A 23,136-nucleotide genomic window follows, 5' to 3' on the forward strand; every position below is an offset into this window, starting at 1 on the left:
TCAATGTCATGAACACCACCATGCTAATCTCCTCATAACTGGATTACTGCATTTCACTATGCCTGGATATTGCACTGTCTCATCTGCAGCTGGTGCACAATGCAGTTGCAAGTCTTCTAACTAGTACCAGAAAAAGAAAAAAACATTACACGGGTAGTCTGCTCTCATCAACTGCTTTTAACTGTTCCAGGTTAGTGAGTAATGAGGATCATGGTTTTTGTATTGGCAAATACAACATCAATATGACTCAACATCAATATGATCTGTAGTGCAGCAGATAACTTAACATTGCAGAGACATCATTCATGGGTGGATACAAGTGCGATGAGTGGTGCATACAGTTTTTGATATTTTTTGATTAAGCTTATTATCAATTTGAAAACTAAAATCGGTGGCCATTTTAAAAGATGACTGTCAACAAAAGCAAGAAAATATGATTTTTTTCCCCCAGTAAAGTAAAGTAAACTAGACTTGCCTTGTCTTTGTGTGTCTGTGTAGGTTCTCAGTCATCCAGGTCATGGTAGATGACGTAGATGGGAGCTTGGAAAGAAAAGCAACTGGACTTCTTTAAGTTTCTTGAAGATTTTTCACCTGTCATCCGAGAAGCTTCTTCTTCAGACACACAACCTTTTACACACCTTGGCACCTGTAATGAGGCACATGATCAATAGTGGGTCAACAACCCTCTTAAGGGACACTTATGGCTTAAATACCTGGAACTCTCCACCATTTGGTTTTAGAACTGAAGAAGGTTCTCAGATAAGAGGTGAAACATCTTCAAGAAACTTAAAGAAGTCCCGCCACTTTTGTTTCTTGTCTTAGTGTCATATCATGCATACTCAACCATGTAGAAGTTGACTTTAAAAGTCTGAAATTACTTTTTACCAGTTTGCAAACAGGGGAGTGGGGTCTATGGGTCTTTATAGTCCTCACTGGTAACTCATGTCTCAATCATGGTCATAGAAAATATTGTTCTTTATGATGTACAGTTGTCTGTTATTTAGAAGGTCTGTTGTTCAATGCCCAGCTCTTGCAAACTTATGCTGAAATATCCTCGGGCAAAGTACTCAACCCCAAGTATCATCTGATGCATCCATCTCTGCATGTGTGTGTGAATGTTAACAATGTATCTGTGGATGCAGCTTGCAGTGAAAAATACTGAATGTTAGGTGAAAGTAAAAAGGTGTTCGATAAACTGGACTGCAGGACTAAACTAGGAAAAGGGCAGAACACTAACTAACCTCACAAACTTGAGAGTGAAGTTATGGGAGATAGCCTGCCAGCACAGTGGTCATTAGTTGTCTTAAAACAAGACGGTTGTGGGTTTGAACCTGTCCAAAGACATTGTTGGCCGCCTCAGAGCTGAGTCAAGGATAAAGGAGTCTTCATGCACTGAATACATAAGTGAATGTTAAATGTCATGGTTGTATATATCATAGTGGTAAAAGAGGTAAAAAGGGGTAAAAGGTCAATCCCTTGACATGCATAGCATCATGCAGCTAAAGCTATCACTGGACCAAAGGAAAAACACATAACAAATGTGTCATTGCAGTTATTTTGTTTTACGCGAAACAAAGAATCTCTGAAGACGTTTACTTACTTATAGTGAAAAGCATATAAATCAAGAGTAAAACCTTCTAAATGCATCCAGTTGGTTGAAATTTTGTAGGAAAAAACAGCACGGACCCCATGCTGCATGATGGCCAGATTTCAAGTGACTAATGGGAGTTTTCAATTTAATAGCTCCAGAGGGACAAATATGCAAATTTTGGCACTTGTATCCACTTTTAAAAGATTGTTTCAGTTATCTGTGGCACTACTGCGTTCACTGACACTTTTAAGAGATATCTTAAGACATAAATGTTTTCAATGGCCTTAGGCTGTTCTTAGTGGTCTTAACATTTTAGCTTTTAAAGTGCTCTGCCTTGTTCTTTGTATTTCTTTGAGCTTGCCGGTCTATTAATGTCTACATTTAGTTCTTTGGTCGACTCTGGCTGTTTTAAAACTTTTTGCTAGAGAGAGGACCCCAGGACCTTTGTCAGCACTTGAGGAGGAAGAAAACTTCAGCTTTTATTGCCAGCATCTTTCTCATAAAAATGAGAGATTTAAGATTAGTAAACTTTTGAAGTGTCACATCTATGAAGAGATGAGTTATAGATGAGTTAGTGTGACAGATCTGGAAAAGCAGGCACTGAAGCTAACAACAGATGGAATGCACATAACAAATATAATTATTTATGTATAATTAATTATTAATGCAAAAGGAATTGCATGCTTGAAACATCAGACAAGAGCTGAGTATGTTTTAAAACCAGTGTCATTTATAATTTGCAACAGATCTTAATATGCTTAACAGCTCATTTTTTTTTAGCATGTATGTTTACAACAATCGCAAGGCAAACACTTACCAATTACTACAAAGACAACATACTGTACATGTAATAACTTGCCAGACATTGCCAGCAAGTGTAGATAAAAACACTGGATGTCATTTCTTCTGCTATTTATCTGTTTCAACAGCTCGGTGAGGCGCAGTCTTCCATTTAAAAAGAAATGTAATAAATTATTAAATGGATTAGTGTCCTGACCGCTGCTTCACATCAAATGACCTCTAAAAACCTTTGCGCCACCTGGTAGCAGCAGCTCTATATCCAGTACTGCAGTCACAGATGGTGACTCCAGTCACATCTCTGTCATCTCTAATGGCACTAGCAGCAGGTCGCATGTCTGGAAAAACAACTGAGATCTGGAGATGTTACCTGACTAAATAATCTGCAGTGTCAGTGTTGGCAATCCCATCCAGCCAAAAACAACAAAACAAAGCTGCTCGAATAGAAACTCGCTGACTTTAAAATGCATTGGAGGGGAACACCAGGCAAAATCAGATTCAACTACAGGGAGTGAAGAATTATTAAGCAAATGAGTATTTTGTCCACATCATCCTCTTCATGCATGTTGTCTTACTCCAAGCTGTATAGGCTCGAAAGCCTACTACCAATTAAGCATGATGTGCATCTCTGTAATGAGAAGGGGTGTGGTCTAATGACATCAACACCCTATATCAGGTGTGCATAATTATTAGGCAACGTCCTTTCCTTTGGCAAAATGGGTCAAAAGAAGGACTTGACAGGCTCAGAAAAGTCAAAAATAGCGAGATATCTTGCAGAGGGATGCAGCAGTCTCAAAATTGCAAAGCTTCTGAAGCGTGATCATCGAACAATCAAGCGTTTCATTCAAAATAGTCAACAGGGTCGCAAGAAGCGTGTGGAAAAACCAAGGCGCAAAATAACTGCCCATGAACTGAGAAAAGTCAAGCGTGCAGCTGCCAAGATGCCACTTGCCACCAGTTTGGCCATATTTCAGAGCTGCAACATCACTGGAGTGCCCAAAAGCACAAGGTGTGCAATACTCAGAGACATGGCCAAGGTAAGAAAGGCTGAAAGACGACCACCACTGAACAAGACACACAAGCTGAAACGTCAAGACTGGGCCAAGAAATATCTCAAGACTGGTTTTTCTAAGGTTTCATGGACTGATGAAATGAGAGTGAGTCTTGATGGGCCAGATGGATGGGCCCGTGGCTGGATTGGTAAAGGGCAGAGAGCTCCAGTCCGACTCAGACGCCAGCAAGGTGGAGGTGGAGTACTGGTTTGGGCTGGTATCATCAAAGATGAGCTTGTGGGGCCTTTTCGGGTTGAGGATGGAGTCAAGCTCAACTCCCAGTCCTACTGCCAGTTTCTGGAAGACACCTTCTTCAAGCAGTGGTACAGGAAGAAGTCTGCATCCTTCAAGAAATACATGATTTTCATGCAGGACAATGCTCCATCACACGCGTCCAAGTACTCCACAGCGTGGCTGGCAAGAAAGGGTATAAAAGAAGAAAAACTAATGACATGGCCACCTTGTTCACCTGATCTGAACCCCATTGAGAACCTGTGGTCCATCATCAAATGTGAGATTTACAAGGAGGGAAAACAGTACACCTCTCTGAACAGTGTCTGGGAGGCTGTGGTTGCTGCTGCACGCAATGTTGATGGTGAACAGATCAAAACACTGACAGAATCCATGGATGGCAGGCTTTTGAGTGTCCTTGCAAAGAAAGGTGGCTATATTGGTCGCTGATTTGTTTTTGTTTTGTTTTTGAATGTCAGAAATGTATATTTGTGAATGTGGAGATGTTATATTGGTTTCACTGGTAAAAATAAATAATTGAAATGGGTATATATTTGTTTTTTGTTAAGTTGCCTATTAATTATGCACAGTAATAGTCACCTGCACACACAGATATCCCCCTAAAATAGCTAAAACTAAAAACAAACTAAAAACTACTTCCAAAAACATTCAGCTTTGATATTAATGAGTTTTTTGGGTTGATTGAGAACATGGTTGTTGTTCAATAATAAAATTATTCCTCAAAAATACAACTTGCCTAATAATTCTGCACTCCCTGTATTTATACAATGCAGACTGTTTCAGATCCTTAAGTGTTTCTCTGAGGCACATATTTAATAACATGTAGTTAATCAGCCTCTGTTGTAAAGTGGGAAACTATTTATTCACCAGTGACACCTGCATGCTTTATGCTGTCACCCTGGCACAGGTGCCACCTCGTAATAAAACATGCACTAGGGTATTGAGTGCAGTGAGTTTATCTGACATACTGCGCCAGTAATTGCTTTAGAGAATGGGTATTTAAGACGGTGTTGGAGAGCGAACTAGTGAAGAAAAGTCTGACCAAGCTCATTAAACCCTGGTATTCTTTACCATAAAACTGATGCCAGCACTTAGTGTGATGCCTCTGGGCAAAAGAACAGCAGGTGGATTCCATAGTTTCTAAATGCAATCTTCCCCCTGGTCTTGCTTTGGCTACACGACACATACTATGGCAAGGACACCGTGCTATTCCAGTTTAGCCTTTGAACGGTTCAGCCTATCTCATTATAAAATTTTAGGTCAAGGCAGATCTAGTGATACACTTAAAAAAAAGAAAAGAAAAGAGAGACAAAGAGAGAGTTACAAAATTACCTCTGTGATTTTGAGTGTTAGGAAATTAAATATGGCCCGAGGGCCTGCAGTAGCACAGAAAAATACATCTAAGCTTAACTTAGAGTCTAAACTCACTAATCTCTAATATGTAAAAAAAAAAAAGCCCTGTAAAATATTTTAGCATGCAGCTCCACGTAGAGATCTCAAATTGTAAAAAAATAAACGATACGTTTGTTTAACAGGGACTTATGGGCCTAAAAAACTAGAGTTAATTTGAGTGACTGCTGATGCTTTGTACCAAGTGTATGTGTGCTGTGACATCACGAAGCGTTTGTGACTGTATCCATTTGCTCCTTCCTACGCTCCAAGTAATGTGTAACGCTGTCTATGAGTGAGAACATAAAGCTGACAGCTGGCAAAAAAACGCCCTACAGTTTTCTTTTCTCCACTCAAGACCAAAAGTCAAGTAATGCCACCCTTAAAGGCCGTCTGAAAGTACCGTGCACATGTACGACTAAGTAAGAAAAAATCATTTACTCAGTTACTTTTCCCCCCCTCATCCACAAGTGAGTTGTAGAAATCTATGATTATTATATGCTCAATTCAAGAAGGTCTCTATCCATCCTTAATTTGTTCAATCAAAACTAAAATGCGCATGTAGAAATCACTGATCCCCGACCTTGTATGCATTTAATTTGCCTGCGGCCCTTCCGATTATACCCACGTGGGTCTAGTTAATCTGCCCCGCGGCACATGTTTACTGATTTCTATCATGGTAAGAGCCGTGTCTGATGCTGTCCCACAGTGCCAGCTAGAGCACTGATGTCGGAGGGGGGGAAAAAACTGTCATCACTTAGAGGACAGGGAAGTACATTTAAAACTATTTTTTTCCTAGTTGAGCCTCTACATTCAGAGGAACCAAGACACTCTGCAATGTAATGCTTTGTTTCCAGCGCTGTTTTCCTACCGTGTGCGTGCAGTCACCAAAACTTACCTCCGTGCGTACTGGAGACCAAAACCTGCAACTTCACTAAAATGATGTTTTCCCTTCGTTTTCTGTTTCCGGTTGTCGCGGTGGCGGTTTTAACAGCTTTTGAAGGTGAGATTTATGATTGCTTTTGATGAACGATGATCAGTTTCAGCTTTTATTAATGCATTGGTTTGAAGTGGTCTGCTGGATGAGACGCAAATAACGCGTAAATGGAAAGCTTTAAATATGAAAACAACTGGGTTGGAACTAGCTCAGAGGCTTCAGCTGTGTTTACAAGAGACGAGTAATGAAGATAAAATGTGTAGCTATTTTATACTCTTGTATATACTTTGATAGTGCAAGCACATACACACTGGGCATATTAAATGACTCTGCTGTAGTTTATTACGCACATCCAATATACTTTTGTTTCCTTTTGGCTTTTATCAGCACAAAATTTAAGCAGGCCCCAAAATTGCTATGGAGTTGTCATATTTGCTTGTCATGATTATTTTTTTGTATTTGACTGGCTCATAAAGATATAAAGTTGTGTTTCATATTTTTGTAGTTCTGTGGTTACCATCCATGGCCTAAGCCCATTTTGTTATCCCTCAGTCTAAATGAAAGTGACAGCATGCTCTCCAGTGTGCATCAGGAAGCCTCATCTGTGGGATTAAAGAGGCCTGAAGCTGAGGTTGCACAGCTGTTTCTCTGGTTGTTTAAAGATAACCTGCATTGGGAGCCACAGAAAGCAGTCTGTCCCTCTGTGATACCGACAGTATGCGAAAGACTACTGTTTGAGATTGCCTGGGTTTATATCTACCCATGCTATCTGTGGGTGCATTTTTTTCCATCACACATGCATGTGTGACTGCTGCATGTCTGCAACTGTGGAACTCGGCTGTGTTCTGACTGCGTGTCTAAGTGATAGGGTTCAGCCTTTGATATCTTCCCTGCTTGATCACCATGAATATGCATGACAGCCTTATCTTTTAGTCCAGTCACAGTCTGCTGTCTAATGTGTCTGTGAGCCTCTCTGAGTTAGAACTGCCAGTTGTTCAAAATTGCCATATGTGTAATTTTTTTCTGTAATATCTCTGGTTTATATACTTAAAGGGATCCTGCCAGGTCTGACCAGATTACTTTCTGATCAATACATTATTCTGTTAAGCAGCAGTTTTCATGAGCAGCGGGATAATTCTGAGGCTACAGCTAAGAAATACTGTGGATTATTTCTGTCTTTATGTTTTATGCTTCCATTAATTGCATTAAGTTTCACAGGAGATATTTAAACAAGCTGCATTTATAATCTTGCGACAGTATGGGCATAAGTCCCTTCATAATGAACAATTATCCTATTTTTAGATTTAAAAAGAAGGATAAGATTCAAGCTTTTCTCCCGTGCTGGTTTGAGCAGAATAATGATGGTAAAATAAAGTAGATGGTTCTTAAACTGGAGAGCAAACACAGCTGCCGCCAAAGCCAACATTTATGATTTTTTTGTTAGATTTTTTTTTTAATTGCATTGTATAAAATCAACTAATTCAGCAACCTCAGAAGTGAATCAGCATCAAAATCTAATTAGCTGAAATGTGTGCACCAAATGCAAAAAGAAATCAATTCATAGATCTTCAAATGTCTGTTCACAGACTAACATGATTAACAACATTGATTGTACACCCTAACAGTGAATTCTAAGTGTACAGTGCACTGTCAGCTAAATTAAATAATTATTAGTCCCAGACAGAGAGAATAGCTGGAAATGGCAAATGAGCATTGGTGTGCTTTTGTTTTATCTCAAACCTGCAGACACAAACTAATAATGTAGAACTAAAACTTTTATATTGGCCTGCATGTGAAATTCCTTACATCATTAGTCTGATCTCTGGGATCTATAAGACACTTTTCTTGTGTGTCTTTGTTTAATATCCACCCTGACATCTGATTTTCTTTTCCATTCAGCAAGTAATCTAATTTAAATATAAATTTATTCATGAAATATGGTTTGGAATCAGAAAACAATAATATACCACTTCTAATGCGTCTGAAGGAGAGGAATATTTTCTTTTCTAAAAGTTTTTTTTTTTGTGAGGTAAGGGAAAGTCATATTCAAAAATTCGTATTAATCTTTGAGCACTTCAGCATGGAGGAGGGCAAATTACCAAGTGTCTCTGGCAGCGGGAAGAGTGATCTGTCATATACGGCGTTCTATCTGGACAAACAGTCATCCCACAGAAGTTACCAGACAGGCTTTTTAGCACTCGGATGCCACATTTCCTTTACTGGCTCGGATAGATGTAGTGAATAGCAGAGAATAGAATATCCGTTGCAGGACAGAAATGACGCAGACCTAATTTCCTCGTGTTTTAGAGCTTGAATGTTATAGTGATGTGTATAATTCTCTGTAATAAAGCCACATGCCATGGTTAATCTGGCTGAAAATTTAATCAGCAACTTGTATGCCTACTGGAATTGTTACCATCTGGTCATATGATATGCAATAAGAATTACCCTGTTTGTCTTTCCTTTTTCAAGCCGCACAGTGTTTTGCTTTAGGAAACGTGAATCGTGTATTCAGGAAAAGTAAGGGAGAACGAAAATTCAGTGAAAGAAAATTAAAAGGCTGTTTTTTTTTCTTTTCTCTTTTTGATGCAGGAACTATATTCAGAAATTAACCATGTTTGCTAAATGAAGTCATTTAATTGTTTTGAGTCTTGCTCGCCAAGACAGCCAACTGTCATCATCAGTGTCGTGATCCTGACTCTGTCCTTTTGGCGCCTACCTGAACCTCATGGCATCGACCCTTTGCTTTGCTTCTCCAACTCTGATCTCTTTTCAACCCTTCATCCTCCTGTCATCCTGTTTGCAGTTACAGTAGCAAACTAGCTTTGTGAGCAGTAACTGTGCTTGTCGGTAGATTTGAAACCTAAAACTGAACCTTGGAGTTAAAGCATATATATGGAAAATTTCTACCTAATTTCTCTAAAGTCCTAATTCCCCAAACTCATCATTTCACAGGTGCTGAGATTCCAAGAGTGGCTAAAGACACTGGGACATTCACCACTCCATCTCCAGTTTATCCCACCATCAAGTTTCAGGTCCTCAATGTGGACCACGTGTTTGTGAGACAGGACAGTCCACAGCCATCTGGGAACTCTAGCCTGAAAGCTCAGACTCAGACTTTTCTCATCACTGGACCTGGTGCTGGGCTTCTCCAGCCATCTGTCAATGCTTCATTTGGCCCCCTGACTCTAGATGCCTCTATTCCTTTAGATTTGCTCCTCAGTGGGCACAAGATACTGCCAGTCATTTTGAGCCGCCAGGTTCGTTCCTCATCCCCAGTAGTTAAGATTCTTTTCCACATGCCCACAGAAAGCAATATCACTGCTTGGCAAGAAACAATGGGCTCTCTAGAAGATAATGGGAGGAAAAATGATGGAGCTAAGGCTAAGGATGGAGCTCACTGTGTCACGGCTTATGCCTTCTGGGAGACCAGAGAAGTTCGTGGGGCTTGTCTGGTGTCTCCTGGCGGCTTTTGTGTGGCACAGCTTAAGCCAGAACCCTCCTGGTTCAGCTCAGCCAGTAGATCAGGAAGCTCTAGCAGGGAAGCAGAAAGCACTGAAGGCATTAAGGGACTTCAGGGGAACCTTGTGGAAGTCTACTTCCAGAGTCGGCGGGACCAGACTGGCCAGTGCACCCCACAGGATAGCCTGCAACGAGTAGGAGTGGGACGAGGCAGAGACACTGGTGGATCAGGGACACCAATGAGGAGGGTAGGAAGTGTCAGCCTGCTCAAAAGTCCACCAGGGAATCCCACCTTTCTTCGGCTGAGGCTGGGAGGCGCTGTGGTGATCCAGACTTCTTCAAAGCCCCTCAAGTCTGGTGATGTCGCAACGTTCTATGTCTTTCTTGCTAGTACGTCCACCTTGGAAAGTTTCACACTGAGGTGAGAGATATTCTATGTTATGCTGTTCTTGTCTGTTGAGCTATTTGGTCTTGAGTAATGACTTCTCGCCAGACTGAAAGCATTTTTAGTTTTTAAAGTCAGCTCTTGCACATATTACTTACTGATCTATTCAACAGTATTAAATTCACAAAGATCATGTGGGTCGACTATATTCTAAAGTTTCTTACAGTCCTCATGATCTAAAAGTCCTTACAAGAAACTGCGATGAGTCTCTTTTGATTGTCAAATCTGTTAGTATAGTTCTGATACTGTAAGTCGTGACTGCAGATGTCTGAGTTGCTGAAGGTAAGTAAAGTGAAGAAATTTACAAAAAATGATATTTTAGTTTAGTTCTTTTATGAAGTTAAAAGCCTTAGACTTAATTACTCAAGATATGCAGACTCGGAGAGTAACAACCTTTTTATGATTTTCATTATTCCTCCAGCCAAGGAGAGACCTGAATGTATGTTTTTAGTTCTGTTTGTTTAGGTGTCACAAACTTTATTAAAAACAGGCAGGGAAGTGGACGAACCCATGCAATTCTGATGATCTGGATCCCTTTTATGAAAATTAAACAGCAAAGCCTTTCCAGCTCCCTTCTTCTTGTGCTTAAAGTGGCATTTAGGAAATGAAACGGAGAAAGGAAAACACTGTAATTACTCTCCAGTCTTGCTGAGGATGGAAGGGAAAATAGTTTAGGTTGAATTACATAAAAATTCATTGTTGCAATGAAACATGCGAAGCATGAAAAGACACTGGAACCAACTGGAATCATCAGGTCGTACGGCATATTGAAGCGTATTCATGAAGGATTAGCTCCATGCATTTAAACTGTTACTTAAGGCACTTGAACACTAATGGGCCTCACCATCAATGCCTTGCAGTTAAATGCTTGAGCGCCAGCAGGACTTGTGTTGCCAGCCACATTCACCGGTTTCACAAATTACTGACATGTTGTATCTTGTCTATGTCAACTTATCAGTTAGTGGAGGACTTACGGGGCGCACTCTTCCATAAACAAGAAAGTAATTGGTAAATGATTCACTGATTTTCATATCGCAACATGTCAACAGGGTTCTCTGGTTACTTGACTTCATAAATAATGCATCTAATAAATGGAGCAGAAAGACAAATAACTAAAATCTAAAAGGCCCCATTGGCTAAAAGTGAATTTAATATAAATATAGCTCTGCAACACGTAGAAACTCACAGCTGACTTTACAGACTTTTTCCCCTGCTGTTTTTTTTGTTTGTTTTTTTTAAAATGCACATCACTTGGTGGAGTAAAACTATTTATTTTTATCAGAACACTTTGCATCAGTCAATAGTAAAGCCATTGCACTGAGGTTTGTGTTTCCAGCCTGTGGTCTGATTAATGATTTTCTTTGAAATGCAAGACAAATTTCTTTCTAATCCCACGATTTAGTGATATTGTGCTGTCGTCATAACAACAGCGTAGTAATCTGCTGCAGGATACAAGCAAGTGGAGAGAAATATTAAGATGTGCATATTAATCCATAGGGCACACTGTTACCCTGTGGCTGTGTGTCATTCCCAGTGCTCTTCTCAGATATCAGGCAGCATTCACAAACACAAACATGCCTCCACGCACACACGCAAATGCAGAATCCCACTGACCTGAATGCACCTCTGCTTGCATTGTTGAAATTACGTGAATAAGATTTGGCAGAGAGACGCTGACCCTCTAACATCTGCTCTTGTTTTGACTATTTGCGAGGATTTACAGCCCCTTCACCTGAAATTCCCCAAATTCATACTCACTGACCGAACCAATGACATTCCTCTAGTCAGGTCAGTGATTTTGGTCTGTGTATTTATGACCTGCTGCCACATCCAGAATGAGATTGGACAAGAAGAGGGGACTGAGTGCAGCAGCTGAGTCCAAGTGAAGGCTAGCTCTGAGGAGCTTGGCAAAGTGATTGATTCCTCCTGGGAGAAATCCCAGCTCTACTTCGCTCTTTGGCCCAAGATTGAGTCCACTCCAGCAGAGTTAGGCCAGATAATCTGTGCCCCTGATTGAAAGTGAATTAAGAGGTCAACCCTTTCGGGTAGAGATGATCTGGGCTGCCAGGACTGATTATGTGTATGTTTTGTTTTGGGTTTCTTTGTGCGTGTGTGTGGTTTTCCACCTGTTAACCACAGGCAGCTTTTAAAAAAACAGTACAGAGACATAAAACAGTCTGTTCACAGAGGCCGCTTTTGCAGCAAAAAATAAATTTAGGTTACCCGAATGCCTAAAAAAACAAAAGAGGCAAGAGCTTTGCAACTTTCGCAGCTTTAAACAAAGAGATGAAGTTTGGTAAACCAGGGGTGAAGAGTTGCTCAGTTTAAAGGTCGATATCCGCTCTGTCCCCCACCTGTGGTTGTGAACTCTGGGTAGTGAGTGACAAAGACAAAGCGTGGGGATAAAAGTGGCTGAAATGAGGTTTCTCTGCAGGGAAGCCTGTGTCTGCCTGTGAACAAGAAGCGCAGTGATCCAGGAAGATCCTGACGTTGAGTTACTGCCTCTCCACACTCAATAGGAGCCAGTTGAAGTGGTTTGCACCCCTGGGAAGGGTGGTCATCAGGTGCTGTTGTCACTGTGATGCTGAGCTGGGCAAGCAGCAAGAAAATGATTCACTGCATATAGCAAAAGAATACATTTATCCTTGGCTGTAATTTCCCCTAACTAAAACACAGTTTGACTTTTTTCTAAACTATGATCACAATGACAAATTATTATGCCTTAAAAAGGCAGCAAATTAAGATTTAAGGGAAATGAAAGACAAACATCCTCAAAAATTGTTTCATTATTTTAAAATTTGTATTCTGATCTGCCCGACTGAGTCAGTATCTGCATTTATTGTTTTTCAAACATTAATTAAAATCACAAATGAAAACATGTGCCTTTGGCATAAGAGTTTTGCTTCAGATAGTAATTTCTGTGCAAGTCTTTATCTGGCACGCATTGAATTTTCAGCAGAACAATATGTGTGTGGGTGCCTGAGTGTGTGTTTAAATGTGCCCTTAATTCTTGCCTACTGTATTTTGCCTTTGAAACCACTCTAACACTGACCTCAGTCTCAGGGGTTATTGATCTGTCTGGTCGCTCTTTGATTACAAATCTGTATTTTTAAGTGTGTGTATTTGGATGTGTGTGTCAGTGTGCTAAGCCTAATGCCACGCACTTTTCTGCTGACCCTTATTCTAGCAGGAATCTGCTCCAGTCATCCTGTCATATTGTTCTTCAACTGTTTGAAATCTGATTTGGAGCCGAAATAACAACAGGCTGTTAAAAGAGATGGACTGTTTGTTGTAAAATAACAGGTTTTCACTCCATGTCACTTCTTCTAATAAATGCTTAAGCCTTGCACGTCTTAAACTGATGGCAGGAAGAGTATTTTGGAGTTGACATAATGAAAATGTTGATCTGGCTTCCTTAAAGACGAAGCAGGTGAAGGAGGTTTTAATGGTATTTTCAATGTGTTTACCTCGATATTTTCTTGAAGAACAGACATTCTGTCACAACCACAGTCTATCTGTTGCTCTCTATATGCTCGTGGGCTGAATTTCACTTTGAACATTGCTGGCACCTTGCTGAATCCTTGAAATTTGAATCTGTCTGCTTCACAAATGTCTGGCCATGCCATACAAAGGTTTACCATTTATTTTACTCTGCATGGGGCCATAATTTACAAATCAAATCGTGAACAGAACAGTACTCTGCAAAAACCTTGAGTCACTCGTTATTTCTTTATAGTTTGCGACCACCTTTTTTCTTCAACACAGCCTGAACTCTCTCTTAGGAAAGCTTTCTTGTAACTTCTTTAAGGAGTCTTCAGGATAGTTCTCAAGGCCTCTTGAAGGACATTCAAAGCTCTTCTTTGGATCTTGTCTGCCTTTTGTTTCATTTTCTCTTAAAATGATCCCACACTGCTTCAGTAATGTTGACGTCACTATCTGTGGAGTCCAGTACATGACTGATAGTGCTCCACTTGTTTTGCAATCCATTATTATTATTATTATTTTACCTCTTTCTTAACCTCCACTTCACATATTGATAACAAATTGAACATAAGATCTGTTGCTTCTGCTTTTCAGTTAAATTCTTGTGTAATTTGGCACCTTCATGTTTAGCCTTCCATAAGAAAGGCTTCTTAACAGCTACCCTTCCACTACGACCATTTCTGATGAGGCTTCAGTGAACAGCAAATGGATCAATTAAAGAGCCACATGTACAGTATCTCTGAATTCCTGGGTCAGTTCTTTGCTGGAATTTTTCCTTCTTCTTTAGGATATGGCGCTCAGATACTATAAATCTGCTATAGATAGGTTTTAAGCTTGCTACTTCTTTTGTCATCTACTTTTCCTCAGATTTTTTAAGGACAAGCTGCACAACATGCCAAGACTTTCAGCTAACAGTTTGGGAACTGATTAGGCTGAAAATGAATGAAAACGCAACCAGTGTCCAAGGAAAAACTTCCTCCACAAAGCTTGGAGAACTGTTGCTCAAGACCACTTAAAAAAATCCAAGAAAGCCTGGAAGCCCTTGGGAGCAAAATGAATGGTTTTAATGTTTTTTTTTTTAATCTGAAAAATGTTTCCAATGAGCATCAGAGTAATTTCTCCATAGACTTCTTAACTGCTTTCTTTTTGGAAAAAGAGGGAGTCATCATCTGCAGGTCACTAAAAACAATGCAGGTTTAAGGATTTCTGGTTTCACGTCTCAGACTCATTTCCTTTTTATAATATAATTAGCCAATCATTGCACTTCGAACAGGGATCTGAAGGATTTGTTCCCCAAGTATCACTTTTCAGTTTTCAGATCTGTAACACTTGTGGTGGCTGAACTTATGAGCTAGCTGGGTGCAGCCTTAGAGACAGGGTAAAGAACTCAGCCATCCAGAGGGAGGTCAGCATGGAGCCGCTGCTCCTTTGTGTCAAAAGGAGCCAGCTGAGGTGGTTTGTGCATCTGACCACAATGCTTCTTGGGTGCCTCCCTTAGCGGTGGCTTTCTGAGTATGTCCAATTGTGAGGAGACCCCAGGGGAGACCCAGAACTCGCTGGAGAGATTGTGTATCTCATCTTGCCTGTTAACACCACAGTATCCCCCAAGAGGAACTAAAAATGTTGCCAAGAAAAATAATATCCTGTTGAATCTGCTACCATCATGGCCCTACATCATATAAGAAGATGGATGGATGGACAGAAAACTTGTGGTGATAGCTGGATTTGCAGGATTTTTCTCGTTTGGCGTGTGTGTGTGTGTGTGTGTGTGTGTGTGTGTGTGTGTGTGTAAGACATGTGATTAACTGATTTTCAGATCTTCTAATGGCTAATGGGAATTAAATAACCCCACTAATTCTCAGCCTTCAAGCAACCTGTGACTCAGTTTGTCAGTGGCTCACCTTGTTCAACACGAGCAGCAAAGCACACATAAGATCGCAGAGAAAACCCACACGTTGTCAAGCAAGTGCACACAACCCTTAGTAACCTTAGTACCTGTGTACATTATACTAAAAGATATGGCAAATATTGTTGTTGCACATCCAAAAAGAGACAGATGCAACAGTTCAAATATTTCTTTTGAGCGTCAGAACAATTCCGTATAACCCGACGTTGTCCGTTACAGCAGAAAATCACATTGCATCATGTTCTGTAATAAAAGATTCAAACATTATGAAGCTTTCTTCATTCCTAATTCTTTATTGTTACACAGCACATCCCATGTCCTGTCTTTGTTTTTATGACATTTTACAAAAAGTCTACAAAAGTGTACAAAGTTGCACTTTATACTAAGTGTCCTATTTATATGTGCATGTCTTTGCTGCAGGGCTGCAGTAAAGATGGGCCTGTCATTCAGTGCAGCTCGGCCCAGTGACTCAGCACTGTGGGACATGGTGGTAGAGCCTGGCAGAGGAGCAGCTCCAAACACGGTGTCTGTTGTTTGCCGCAGGAAGGTTGCTGTCACTGCAAAGAGGTCAGTCTACTGCGCGTCCCTCATATGCAAATATAAGCAAACATGTTTTGTATGTATAATACTTGATATTTAAAGAAAAAAAGAGGTAAGACTTATAGAAGAATGAAAATATTAAGATATTTGTTTAAATTCAGAATAAATATATTCTATTTTTCTTCTTTTTACTGTAAAACACATTACTTTGTGCAATTATACATTTATGATCATTTATAATCTTAATTCATCTTGTTTCTCTCTGAACTTCCTATAAAACAAAAAGTCCCCCATTTCCCCAGTTCTGTGAGACTTTACCAGTCAAATAGCTTTGAAATATGAGAAATCAGTAAAGAAATAAAAGTGCTTCCCTTTGACTTTGTTTATTTTAACAGTAAACAAAGATTAATTAAAACTTCGTAGAACTTTCTCCACCTCTTTTTCCCGATGCACACCAGCTGAATACATCAGTAGTGTCTGATGCTGATGTTGGTGACACACCAGCAGCCACCTTTACCCAGCAACCCCCGCCCACACAAACACACACCACCTGCCATCCGTCCGACCCACATATCCGTAATAATCCATAATCATGGCCACGTTATCCGGGCTTAAGCGCTTGCACGTTCCGAAGTGGAGATTAGGGAGTAGAGATATTCCAAGTCGTGTTTCTTGTGCTGAGCTTCCACTGGGGAACACGTACGCACATGCAAGGCCTGCAAACACACACTCGCATGCAAATGCACACAAACACACACACATACTCTCACCACTGTGCTCTGAAGTCATGATGCATCCATGGCTTTAAAGCCCCCCTCTCCATAGATGGTTTCTAGGAAAGAGGGTCATAAACCCCTCCTGTGTTTATCTCTCTCTCTCTCTCTCTCTCTCTCTCTCTCTCTCTCTCTCTCTCTCTCTCTCTCTCTCTCTCTCTCTCTCTCTCTCTCAAGGTATTCTATTACTATTTTACTTACACGAAAACACATAAAGATTAGACTTTTGGAATTAATTTTAGACATTTTTTAGCCTCTACTGCTGGAAAGGACAATGAAGCAGAGAGAAAAAGGGGGGAGAGAGAGCAGGGTAGCAACATGCAGGAAGTGCACTGGGGTGGAATCAAACCCATATGCCTTGCAGCATATGGGTTGCCTTCTTACCCCAGTGAGCTCAACCAGCACCTGAGTTTTAAGTGTTCTTTTTATATTAGTGTCTTATTTGGATATTTTATACTCATGCTTTTCCACGACTCTTATGAAAAATGGAGAAAAAAAAACACTTTCCTGTCAAATTGTATGTTTGGCATAAGAAGCTCAACATCTCTTTGATAACAGTTTCAAATGAATATGGGACAAAATGGAAGGAAAAAGTGAGCCTAACTCTGTCCAGAAGTAACAAAATCCACTTACCAGTGTCTCTAACGCTCACTGATTACCACATGGTATCTCTTTAATCTGTACAAAAATCCAAGAGGGTTAAGGGCTAAACCCCTTTTTTTTGGCCTGGCAAGCCACTTCCCCCACCCCAATGTCAGTCTTCACACTAAGCTAAGTTGGCATGGTGCTGGTATATACTAAGAAAAGCTTAATCTTTTTATCTAACTCTAATTTATGCTTATTTACCACTTAAAAAAAAAAGGCAGAAAATGCTGAGTTTGTTTGGTCGTCATTGCCAACATTTTTCACCGATCTTCTGCGACAAGCTTCATGTTGCCCACGAGAATCTTGCCCTTTAAATGCAGAAAACAGATTTTCACGTTTCATGTTTTTCCAGCCTAAAGAATCAATTGCAGAACACTCTGATTTCCTTATAATCAATTATTTTAATCTTCAAGCATTTCAAAGCTTACAGTTGCGCATAACCCAAAAAGAAAATGAAAAAAGTTTGTTTTGTGTCTTTTCAGTTGCGACCTAGAGTGCTTCACATAACCTCATCGTGACCTCGTTCATTGCACTTTGTTATCGTATAACGCTCAGTCCATGGCATACTTTTGATGCAGCGCGAGCGTTTCTGTATATCCTGTATGTGTTTGCATTGCTTTTTCTTACCACCGATTTCAACACTGTTCATCCTTTTAAAATTCAAGTTTCAATCATGTAGAGATTCATTGTTTTGCTTTATGCAAAGTTTTGCTCCACTTCAAAGTGCCACACTTCCATTCACACCCTGCTTCATTTTCCCTTTGATCTCTTCCTGCTGACAGGTATGCCTACACACTCTCCAACATTAAATAACATCACATCCCATTTCATTGACAATCCTTTGACCAGAATACTTGGCTGAAGTCTCTGCCAGCTCACTTAATCTTCTCTCCACACTCTCACTTTATTCTTCCATCTGCTGATGGAAATGAGACCTCATGTGTATCGTCTTTACTTTCCAACATAACATGTGGGTTTTCACAGAGTTCAGATTAAGCTCTCTCCATTTAATTTTCTCATTTTATTCTCCAAGGAACACTATTGACTATTCACTACAGCTAAGCTCCTTTTGCACTTGGACCATTTTTAGTAGGAAAGCTGCATTATGTGAGTGAGTGTACAATCAATACATTATATACACTCACCAGCCACTTCATTAGGTACACCCTGCCAGTACAGGGTTGGATTCCCCTTTGGCTTTCAGGGCTGCCTTAATTTTATGTGGCATACATTCAACAAGATGCTGGAAACATTCAAAGGAGATTTTAGTCCATATTGGGCATGTGGTACTAACATGACACGATAGGATCCTAATATGTTAAGTATCAACCAGCATTACCTTATTATTATGAGGTTACTACCACAAGTCAGCATATAAAATGAATAAAATTATATAAAGAGAGACCATTTTATTGCTAGCAGGCTGTTATATTGTTAGCAGAATATTACTATACTATTGTTACCACAGGTTTGTGGCCTATTATAACCCAATAACATAAAGTTCAATGTGATATTACTTAGCTACAGCACGCTTGATAAAAGATTATGACCTGGCTTTGTTAATTAAGTAGTAATAATTTGCTATTTGCTAAATGTTCGCTACAACCTTGATATGTAATATGTATTCTCATATTCTACAAAAATGAAATATTAAACTTAAGCATTAAAGCCACACCTGCAGTTAGGTAGATTTTGCATTAAAAGTAGTCAGTAGTAAAAAAAATAGATGCAATTGTGCTGACTGCTCTTCACCAAAACATATCTAGGCTTGCTTTAATTTGCCTAAACTCATTTTAAATATCATTTTGAATCTCTAAACAGGGGCCTTTTGGAGGTTTTACAACTGGACTTTGTACCAAAAGCTGTTTCACAGCAGGTTGAAAGTCAGACCATCTCCTGGCGTCTGGAGTTGCCAGGGAATGTGAAGGATGTGGGCGTAACGCGGATCTACACCACCCAGAGAGATTACGTGGGGCTGGCACCGCTGGTGATGGTGAGAATTGTTTTAGCATAACGTATATTGGAGTATATTTATTTGAAATATCATACTATAGCATAAATCTATGTGTATAAGATTATGCATGTTTCATATATCTTACAGTTGTTTGCATTTATCTATGCCTTACTTAGTTTTTAATTCATGACTGTGATTTAAAGATGTTGCATAGCCTTCAGGCTTTGTATTGAATTATTTATTCAATCGGTTGTACTCTTATTAATACTGATAGCAAAGAAAGTGGAAGGCTTAAAGTCAGATACCTGATTAGGCAATCTGCCAGGGCATTTAACTTTATCACAGGGCAATATCAGAGCATGCAAGAGCCCCCAGCTACTTCACTCAGTCTCTATGAAATTGGCATTTACTGCCTTGGTTCAAAGAAAAAAAAACAGTTTATATTCTTGATGAATAAACAAGATGAGATGGGTATATGCATCATATAGCAAGGTAATGCCACAAGAAAGTGAACTCTTGGCTGCTGAGAAAAATGTCACATTTTCCGGACTTAACATGCACAAGTAGTCTTTTTTTCTGAAAGTGTTCACAGTCTGTCAGCATTTACGATGCACTCATTTGCAAGGTTCAATAAACCCGGCAATTAGCATTTTAATTAGTGTTGTCATATCACACTGCAAAGATATAAAGAGGACAAAAACCTTAAAATCCTTTGAAAGTCAGCTCAATCAAATAGTAGAAACTGTCATAAATTTTTGAATTTTGTTTTTGAATAGAATGAAATGAATGTCATGTTGTCAGCAAGTTGCTTTTGTGACCAGTCTTCCTTTATTTAGTTTTTCTTCCATGCCTACTCATTGTGGGTCTCCCCTTTGATCACAGTATTGTGCATAAATATTCAACATGCTTTCACTGATTCCCTGCTGCCACTTGCAATCTCAAAACATTTCCAAAGAAAACTCTCTAAAATGTCAAAGTAGCTCTACTCTACAGTTGTCCTTAAAAGATGATCCACACGTCTATTTTACGGTAACTGTAATTTCAAGTATCATTTGAAAGCCATCACTATATGTTTCATCAGTCACTTGCATAATTCACATGAGGAAAATACCCTTTTTCCAACAGTGGAGTGAACTGGCCTTTTTCATGAGGAGGTCGCAGCTCTCGTCATACAAAAACAACTATTACAAGACCATGAATCATCTCCAGCATATTCACAGCTTTGAAAAAAAATTGAACCAACGTAATATCATAAAAATGTAACATTCATTCAAGTGACTGTCGAACAAATGTGAATCACAAGGCAACCCCCCCCCCCCCCACCAAAAAACCCCCCATCAAAATATGATTTATACTGTAGCGTTCATAATTTCCTTTACCACTTATACTCGAGAAGTGAATGAATAAACAAATAATGCTAGAGTTTGCAGCAGAGTGAAAACAAACACCTCTTTTCATAAATCACATGAAAAACAAAGCTGAACTACTTTCGCTGAACTTGATGAAACCAAGTTTCAGCTTATGGTAACATCGACCATCAAGACCTCTCAGTGTGGCACTGGCATCACCACAGAGCGAAGCTATTGCTTTCTGATTTTCTGCTATCCCTGATCCAGTGGCTTATGTTTGGGTCAGTGTTGGAGTCTGAACTAGAGCATGTCCTTTTGGAATTGCGGTCAGCAGCTGTCAAGCCAGCAGAGTTCAGAATGTGAAGCTGTCAGGGAACATCTGCCGAGCGACGCCTGGCACTTTATTTCGCAAGTATCAAGAGATAAAAAACCCCCACTACTGATCACCCAAAGCTTCTTACACACACGACGCCTCTGCCTTAAAAAAAGACATATTCAGAGATCTTATAAACTGGGATGTATTTGTAAATCTGTGTAGAAGGAGGAGTTAAAGTGTAAAATTAAAGCTGCATCAGGCTAGATGACAAGTTGCGGGATGTGTGAGGGATAAGCTGCTGCTCTGCACTGACAACGATGTACAGTAAAAGGTGGGAAAATAGGTTAGAAGATTAGACATGTAATCAGGTTTAGGTGTTAGTCTGCGTTAGTGCTGATCTGTGGGCAATATAATGCACTACAGGAATTAGGGAATTTTCATCCAGGTGTGTGTTTGTGACACAGTCATACTGTCATCGTGGGGATGTATTTTTTAAGCTTTTAGGACATTTAACCAGTTTTAATGTGTGCTTTGATCATTAACTCATGGTAACACTTGGTCTTGCTTCACATTGCTGTTCCTACAGCTATAACAGTGATGACTGTAAAACATGTATGATATGATAGTCTAGCAGGGTCATGAAAGTTTCTCATGAATTGTGGATTTATTGCAAACAAGGTGTGGACCCAGATGCAGGACTCAGCAGACTGACATGCAACAGAGAACAGAGGGCGATGCAGACATTATATACACAAGAGGAGATTAGGCCAGAGTGGACACACCTGGGGATCACAGCTGAACAGAATCTGACTGACGAGACAAGAGAAGCAAAACGTAACATCACGCACACACACGAGACTATCAAAATAGAACAGGAAGTAACACACACATACGCTGAGATCTAGACTGAGATGTGAACTTGACACTGGGACTGGAGATAAACACATATGGAAATATGACTGACTGGGGAGACCAAAGGCAGGGCTCTAGAGTGCGACCAATTTGATTAAAGCCCACAAAACCATTTCAACAACAACCAAACAGCAGATGAGAGCAGGTACACGGGTTCCACACAAAGACGTAAACACAGAACGGACCCGACGCATCAGAGTCAGCTTTGTCTTTCTTGGCTTTCTCACCCGACGGCCCGTAGACGGACACGCTGTCGGAGCTTAGCGATTCTGATGCGTCGGGTCCGCTGTGTTTACGTCTTTTTGCGCTGATTCTGAGCTGCAGGTTTTGTCTCTCCAACCAAAATTCACCGAGCCAGCAGCAAAAGAAGCAGCAAACTGCGCTTCACATTTGATCAATGTCGTCATGAATTTTGCTGTTTTGCTTCCACGACTATTAAAATCACACTTCATGCACAGCTAGCTCTCTCTCTATCTCTCTCTGTACTTCAAGAACAGTTTCCCGTCTCCAATCTCTGTTTTCTGTATTATTCATTCGCTTATTGCCCACCAGTCTACTGTTGTTTACAGCGCTGTCGGCTGCTGTCTTTTTCTTTTCTTTTTTTCACTTAAATGACCTCGGACAAGAAAGCCTATTTTTTCTGTTGTTCAATACTGAAGAAATTTAAACTTTATATGCAGAACATTGTAGAATATTTTTAAGGTTATCTGCTATAAAAAGCCAGACCAGGAAAATCTCCTTCATATTTTTCTGTGTTTTATTCTGTTACTTTCACACAAAGGCATCTGCTGTGATGTTCACAATTCTGATGAAGTCAGTACTGATAAATGATCAGAATTATAATATTTCCGACTGTCTGAGGCTAAGTTGAATCGAATTGGGACTTTGAAAACCGGAATCGAATGGATTATAGAAATCAGTGATGATACCCAGCCCTAGTGAGCAGCCTAGGCACGACAGAAGTGGATGTAGCTGTAATAGGAAAAGAACCATTGCTCACTTTTCTGTTAAGTTAAGGCCTGATCCTTCTGAAATTCATAGCCAGTGCTCTGACACGGTGTCATCAATCTTTGAATGCTGAAAAAGCACAGTGTATCCAGAAAAACACATTATATTATATAAATTATTATAAAATTTGTGTGCGCCTAACTTTTGTGCCGGTACGCCCATGGCAAAAAGTTAGTCTAGAGCCCTGAAAGGATGAAACAGAAGAATATGGGAATAGGAATGGATAAACATAGGCACACGTATTAACTTAAGGCAGGAAAACTAGATAGAACAGAGAGACCAGATAAACATGGGAACATGACTGGGGATAACAAAACATGGAGA

At 39.9% G+C, this 23,136-nt stretch overlaps 1 protein-coding gene across 1 annotated transcript in view; it reads left to right on the forward strand.

The window, feature by feature from the left end:
• The first annotated feature begins 6,021 nt into the window (after positions 1 to 6,021).
• Positions 6,022 to 23,136, forward strand: part of LOC146628843 (transmembrane protein 132D) — a 36,095-nt gene continuing 18,980 nt past the window's right edge. The window contains exons 1-4 of the mRNA XM_085358123.1: positions 6,022 to 6,085; positions 8,975 to 9,902; positions 15,736 to 15,882; positions 19,095 to 19,266. Of these exons, the coding sequence (XP_085214249.1) occupies positions 6,022 to 6,085; positions 8,975 to 9,902; positions 15,736 to 15,882; positions 19,095 to 19,266 (1,311 nt within the window). The remainder of the gene's footprint in view (positions 6,086 to 8,974; positions 9,903 to 15,735; positions 15,883 to 19,094; positions 19,267 to 23,136) is intronic.

Source organism: Diplotaxodon limnothrissa, linkage group LG7 (genome assembly GCF_057381915.1).
Source record: "Diplotaxodon limnothrissa isolate DT_005_m linkage group LG7, D_limnothrissa_male_GT1.1, whole genome shotgun sequence".
NCBI lineage: Eukaryota > Metazoa > Chordata > Actinopteri > Cichliformes > Cichlidae > Diplotaxodon > Diplotaxodon limnothrissa.